Source organism: Engraulis encrasicolus, chromosome 5 (genome assembly GCF_034702125.1).
Source record: "Engraulis encrasicolus isolate BLACKSEA-1 chromosome 5, IST_EnEncr_1.0, whole genome shotgun sequence".
Taxonomy (NCBI): Eukaryota; Metazoa; Chordata; class Actinopteri; order Clupeiformes; family Engraulidae; genus Engraulis; species Engraulis encrasicolus.
The window spans coordinates 34,799,000-34,806,499 of NC_085861.1; the positions used below are offsets into that span (position 1 = coordinate 34,799,000).

Below are 7,500 nucleotides of genomic sequence, written 5' to 3' on the forward strand. Positions count from 1 at the left end.
ACTGCATGTGGTTCCTGCGTGTTGCTGTGTTTTGGTCTTCATGAGTTAGAGCTGCCCAGCTGGGGCTGAGCACAGCTGGCTGCCCAGTCCATTCACTCTACAGGCCCCATTGTTACTGCTTAGGCAGAAAATTTAAAAAGACTGTGAAACAAACAAGCTGACCATATAAAAGTGCTGTGGTCTGGGGTTTTGCATGTGTTATGTGAATTGAAAGAAAAACGGAACAAGCAAACAAGCACAAAAGAGGCCGAGCTCATTGTTAAATGAATACCTGGCCCGATCAACATTTCTGACCAATCAGTGACACACACCCATGGCTAATGACGCCTGTTAAACGTCTTTAAATGGAGCGCCGCAACCTCTGCACATGGTGGAAACAGCATGAAACAGATGTCGGATTTGAACCCGGGACCTCTAGCTGTTTATAAGTGATTGCTGTTTTCCCTTCCGCCCCGATATCCAACTTAATCTCCACTTCATTGTCAACCCTTCCTCACCCAAAGACATAGTAGAATCATCACATGCCTGACGAAGAGTCTGATGGATCGAAACACTGTACACCTTAAACAAACTTTTCAGTCGGAGTTGCAGTGTGGGCATCTGGCTTCAGTGAGATGGGATGATATTTAATAATAATAGCCTACATACGTTTTTTATCGCGCTTTTCTTAGCACTCAAAGAAGCTTTTATTCTTTCAACAACCCACCTCACCTCTCAACCCCCTGCCACCTCTTTTGCACCAGCTTCCTCATCCTATTACTATCTTCCACAATGTCTTGCAGAACCCCAATTGTCATAAACTTTGATTTACTGTCCCATGTAGGCTATAGTAAGTTGTATGCAAGGGTGCCGACATGGGGGGGGGGGCAAAGGGGACAGGTGTCCCGGGCCCAGGGAGAGAGGGGGCCTATAAATGGGTCCCCATTACATTGAATCTATTGGGTTGGGGGCCTTTGTCCTTGTCCTTGCCAAAAGTGTCAGCGGCCCTGGCTGCATGGTATAAACTGCTCCCACTGTACACATGTGCAGCCCTTTGTTAGCTGGGCAGGTCGCCTCACCTCCTTTGCTGCACTGGATCCTCTTGGGCACGGTGCAGCGCTGGGTCTCCGCCTCGGAGGAGCAGGTGGAGGAGGGGGGTGCGCGGGAGGCCGTGTCGGGGCTGGGGGGCGTCAGGGGCTCCCTCAAGCGCGTCTGAGTGCCCTTCTTAAAGCCACACGTCTTATTCTTCTTCATACACGGGCCCCATGCTCCCCACTCACCTAGCTCACATTGCACTGGGAGAGAGAGAGAGAGGGGGGTGGGATGGGGAGAGAGAGAGAAAGAGAGGGGATAGGATAGAAGGAGAGAGAAAAAGAGAGAAGGGGAGGATGGAAAGAGTGAAGACGAGAGAGACAGAGAGGGATAGAGGAAGAGAGAGAGAGAGGGGGGAGGAAGAGGGAACAGGAGGGAGAGAGAGAGAGAGAGAGAGAGAGAGAGAGAGAGAGAGAGGAAGAAAGAAGTGGTAGGGAGAGAGATTAACAGACAGAGAGAGACGTTGAGACGCATGATGGATGGGAATGGTAAACCACTAATGCACACGCACACGCACACAAACACACACACACACACATACGCGCACACAAACATACGCACACATACGCACACATACGCACACACACACACACACACACACACACACACACACACACACACACACACACACACACACACACACACACACACACACACACACACACACACACACACACACACACACACACACACACACACACACAGCCAACCTAAACTCTAGCCAAGCCAGACTTCGGGATCTACAGTACTGGGGTATTTCACTTGTGTATGTCTGCACCACTAAGACAGGCTAAGACAGGGATTAAAGCCATTGATATTTGACATCGCTCACATTAACCAAAACACATGCGCGCCGCACGCACACACACACACACACACACACACACACACACACACACACACACACACACACACACACACACACACACACACACACACACACACACACACACACACACACACACACACACACACACACACACACACACACACACACACACACACACACAAGCTATGATTAAGCTTAAAGCCACACATAAATTTATGATATGCTGTCAGACAGCAGTCCACAACTCTTGCTTGCAGATGGGCATTTAGTACGTGCTGTACATTCGGCTTTTTGTCTTTCACTTAACTTTGCCGTTTCATTTTATTTTCTTACTTTATAAAAACTTTTGCTTCTCGTGCCATTTTCAACTTTTCTTCCCTCTTCAATTGGGTGTTGGCCGGCGGATGGGAGTAAGACAACGAGGCTTGAAGGTTTGGGCCTGATGTGTCTGGGGCTGCCAATTCGGATCTGATTTTACCCATTAGTCCATGAGCCAGTCCACAAGCTTTCTTGAGGTCATGCCATATCATCTCCGTTGGGTTTATGTCAGGGCTTCGACTGGATTATTCCAGAATGTGTATTGTTCTGAAGCCATTCTAAAATGAATAGCAATATTTTTTTGGCAGAACCCCCATTATATGTTTTGGCCGAATCAACCCCATATTTGTGAAACCCCAAATATTGTCAGTATTGTAGATGTGTCAACAGAGATGGTGCCATGTTCCAGTGATTTCTGAGATTATTTTTAACCTCATTGAGCACTCCAAGCGATGCCTTTGGGGTCATTTTTACAGGGCAATCACCACTTGGGACAGAAGCAACACTACTAAATGGTCTTCATTAATAGACATTGTAATCATGCATTTGGGAACAATATCCACACATAAAAACTTTCAGAGATGTTTTTGTAGACTTTCAACTTTATACAAATCAATAACTCTTGGTCATAGGTCTTCAGAGAAATACAGTATTTTGACTGAGGCATGGTGCACATCAGACAATGCCTCTCCAGCAGGACATAATCCTGGTGTGTGTTTTCCACAGGAGAGGGCAGCAGCACCTGACTGATTGAATTTGAAATCCCTCAACTTGTGTAACAGTCTTGTTTGTCTGACCTTCTCTTGGCTAACCATTTCCACGCTTTTCGTGCTACCACAGGATGTCTGGTTTGCTAGATCCTGGCAAACTGGGAGGGGTGATGGAGAGGCTGAGTGGCAGGAGAGGAGGGGAAGGGGGAGGTGAAGCTGAGCAGGAGGGATGAGAGGAGGTGGCGATGAGGAGACAAGGGGGGGTGGGGGAGTCAAGAAAAGCTCTGTCACACACTGGAGGTGAGGCCGAGAGAGGCCTGGAGGGGGGAAGGAGTTGATGGTCAGGGGGAGGAGGAAGCAAGCAGGGAGGGTGGTGAGGAGGAGGTGCGAGGGGGTGTGAAGGAGCCAAGCAATGCACATCACATATGTTAAATTTGAGTGGTATATCCTGCTGCATTTTGCAGCTGACCAACAGCTGATTGACCATATTGTTAAGTTATAGAATGAGACTTTAGCCATTCCGGTGTTCCAATCAATTGGACCAGGAATGTGCATGAGCTGACGACTCTGCCATTGAAGGTCACCCAGAACACTTTGTTCATAAGTGCGCTATCTGAAATTAGAATTCAGTAGCCTATGTATGCATACATCTTCCTTCTCGCTGGAGAACGGGCTTCTCGTGATCGTCCGTGTGGTGTATTAATGATGAGACGCTTTGCACGCAAAACCACATTTATGTAGTACTTGGTTAAACATCATTACAATATGCCAACCTTGGCTCACGTTCAGGCGCATCTGTCTAGGCATGCGCATATCACATAGAACATGGGAATAACTACGGAGAGCCCATAAGCTCAATATACCACATCACCTCCCCCTTTACTTTAAAGGTAACTTAGAAAGATTTAGACATCTCAAACATATTACATATATGTCCCCCATTAACTTTAAGGTTAACTTAGTGCATTACTTTACCACTTACCTTAACATAAAATACATCATTACTGCTACGCATTTAAGACTAGAATAATCAACATTACCCTTACTGCATTATAAAGTTAACTGAATGCTCAAACTGTAACTTTAATAAACATTAGCACTCAGTCTCTTATCACCACACTCAGTCCTGGTAACGTTGAGGCACTTTTGGGGTACGCTGGGACCGCCTTACGGTCACCGGAACAGGATCAGGCGGCTCAGCTGGGTCTGACGGTTCAGGCGCTGGGTACGCCCCGAAACTGCTCTCCATCGGACCGATCTCCTCAGCTACTCCCTCAGGTTGCAGATCTGGAAGCCCCGCAGAGTAGCGAGGTCTCAGCTGGTCGCCGTGGCGCCGGTATTCTTGATCCGTTGCTTCCCCGTGGACCCTGTAGGACACAGGCCCCGACTGCTGGGTGATGACCCCAGGGATCCATCTTGGTGTGTCACCAGCAGTGTTTCGCAGGTAGACTTTCTCGTCAACGTCGAACTGCCTGTCCGACGCTTTTCTGTCATGTCCTTCTTTTTGCAGATACTGCTTCCTCCTCACTGTTTCTTGAATGTTTGGTTTCAGAAAGTCCAGCCGGGTTCTGACATGTCTTTTCAAAAACACATCGGCAGGCGACTGGCCTGTTGTGCTGTTGGGAGTTGTGCGATACCGCAGCAGGAAGTGAGAGACTTTGTCTTCAATGCTCAAGTCCTCTCCAGCCAGCTTTTTCATGCCAGCCTTGAACGTGGAGACATATCTCTCGGCTAAGCCGTTTGTAGCTGGGTGCCTTGGGGCACCGGTCGTGTGGAGAATTCCATTTCTCCTCGCGAACTGTTGGAACTCATCAGACATAAAGGTTGTTGCGTTGTCTGTGACAATCTGTTCAGGGACACCGTAAGATGCAAAAAGTCTCTTTAGTCTGGTGATGGTTGCAGAGGAGGTTATTTGTGTCATTTTGTAAACCTCCAGCCATTTTGAGAATGCGTCAACTACAATCATGAACATGTGGCCCATGAATGGCCCGGCAAAGTCAATGTGAAGTCTTTTCCACACATCTCCTGGAAACTCCCAGGGGTGCAGTGGCTCGTGGCGCGGCATGCCCTGCCCTAGCTGGCACGTTTCACAGTTTCTGCACATTTCCTCAATCTGCATGTCAATGTGTGGCCACCAGACATATTGGCGTGCAATTTCCTTCATTTTCACAATGCCAGGGTGCCCACTGTGGATTTCTTTAAGCACGGCAGTTCTGAGCTTCGCCGGCACGATCACTCTTGTGCCCCACAGCACACACCCCTGCTCCACAGAGAGTTCATCACGCCTTTTGTGGTATCCTTTCAGTTCTTCAGGAATGCATTTTGGCCACCCTTCCATGACGAATCTGTGCAGCTTTGAGAGCTCTGTGTCAGTTCTCGTAACCTTGGCAATCTGTTTTGCAGTTAGCGGCACACCCTCTAGGTGTTCACATATCAATGCGTTGACGTAGGCGGATATTGTCTCTGTTCCAGCATCTTTGGTGTCTGATAGCGGCACACGAGACAACCCGTCAGCATTGCCATGCTTCTCTGACTGACGGTAAACAATGTGGTAGTTATATGCCGACAGTATGATGGCCCACCTCTGGATTCGGGCTGCTGCCATTGTGGGAAGCCCTTTATGTTCTCCGAATAAAGTCAGTAATGGCCTATGGTCTGTGACCAGGTTGAATTGACGTCCCCAGAGGTATTGGTGAAATTTCTTAACACCGTACACAAGGCTTAGGGCCTCTTTCTCAATTTGTGAATACTTCTTCTCTGCTGGAGAGAGGGTACGAGAAGCATAAGCAATTGGATGCTCTTTTCCATCTGGTGTTGTGTGTTGGATTACAGCTCCAATGCCATAAGCTGAGGCGTCACATGCAAGGGTCAACGGCAGGCTCTGATCATAGTGCACTAGCACTTTGTCACTTGTCAGGAGTTCTTTACATTTGTTGAATGCATCTTGTTCAGCTTTTTTCCATTTCCATGTGACTTGCTCTTTCAGCAGACTGTAAAGTGGCGCTAGCACAGTGCTTTGCTGCGGCACAAAACGGCCATAGTAGTTAACTAGGCCTAGGAAAGCCCGTAGCTCTTTCACATTGGCGGGTGCGGGTGCATTGTGTATTGCTCTCACCTTGTCTTCAGACGGGTACACCCCCTTTTCGTCCAGGACATGGCCCAGGTACTCGATTTGGGTCTTTCCAAACTCACACTTTGACTTTTTCACTCGCAGGCCGTTCTCTTGCAAGCGCTGCAGGACTCTGTCGAGGTTCTTCAGGTGTTCTGCCTCATCTCTTCCCGTTATGAGCAGATCATCAAGGTACACAACGACATTCAGGTCCTTCATCAGGCTCTCCATCACTCTCTGGAAAATGCTCACAGCAGAGTTAATGCCAAAGCAAAGTCTGTTATACACAAACAAGCCCTTGTGAGTGTTGATTGTTGTGTATTTTTTTGAATCTTCGTCAAGGAGCACCTGCTGGTAAGCAGAGGCTAGGTCTATTTTTGAAAACAACTTGCCACCACTCAGCGTTGCCAGCACCTCTTCAATGCGTGGCAGTGGGTATATGTCTGTGTTGGTTGCCCGGTTCACTGTTACCTTATAATCGCCACACAAGCGAATCTTGCCATCTCTCTTGACCACAGGAACGACAGGAGCGGCCCATTCACTGTGCTTCACAGGACTGATGACGTTTTCTTTTTCCAGTCGTTGTAGCTCGTCTTCCACTCGTTCCTTCATTGCGAATGGCAAGGGGCGGCTTTTGTGGAACTTGGGTGTGGCGTCAGGCTTGACAGAGATTGTGGCTTTAATTTCCTTTAATGTTCCTAATTCATCTTTGAAAACGTCATTGTATTTTTCTAACACCTCAGGTATTGACTTGGGTGCTGGGGGCTGTTTTGCATTTTTACTGACCATTTTAATTGTTTTCCAGTCTAACTTGATGCTTTCAAGCCAATTCCTGCCACAGAGTGCAGGTCCATTGCCTTTCACTACAAGCAATGGCAAGTCAGCAGTCTGATCTCCATAGGTCACTTTTGCCACGAATTGCCCTCTCACTGGAATTACCTGGCCAGTGTAAGTCTTTAACGCAACGTTGCTGCCGCCTAGTGGCACATCAGGGAATGACTCTTTGTACATCGCCTCCGATATTATGCTGACTGCAGCTCCGGTATCTATCTCCATTGGCACATTTCTCTGGTTAATGGCGAAGTTCACTTTGAATGCATGTTTGTCTGTTGCATTTACACAGAACAATTCCCCCTCCTCTTCTGCCATCACGTAGCTTGCCACTTTTTGTTGATTTCTATTTTGCCTTCCATCCTTCTCTCTCGCGGCAGGCTGGCCACCTCGGCATGCTCTCTGAATATGACCGACTTTATCACATTTGTGGCATTTGGCAGTTTTAAAGTAGCATTCACTTGGGCTATGATTCTGACCTTTGCATCTATAGCACGCTGCCTGCGCAGATGGAGAAGGCTTTTGCCCTTCATTTACCTTGTGCACAGAAGATGCAGACGGTGCCTCACTTTGTCTTAGCTGTCGTGTGTCGCGGTGGGCTGCTTCCATGTTAATTGCGATCTCTTGGGCTC

The 7,500-nt window shown here is 48.0% G+C and overlaps 1 protein-coding gene across 1 annotated transcript in view; it reads right to left on the bottom strand.

The window, feature by feature from the left end:
* rspo1 (R-spondin 1) overlaps positions 1–7,500 on the bottom strand; it is a 69,367-nt gene that overhangs the window by 15,067 nt on the left and 46,800 nt on the right. Inside the window, exon 5 of the mRNA XM_063199204.1 lies at positions 1,059–1,274. Coding sequence (XP_063055274.1) covers positions 1,059–1,274 — 216 coding nt within the window. The remainder of the gene's footprint in view (positions 1–1,058; positions 1,275–7,500) is intronic.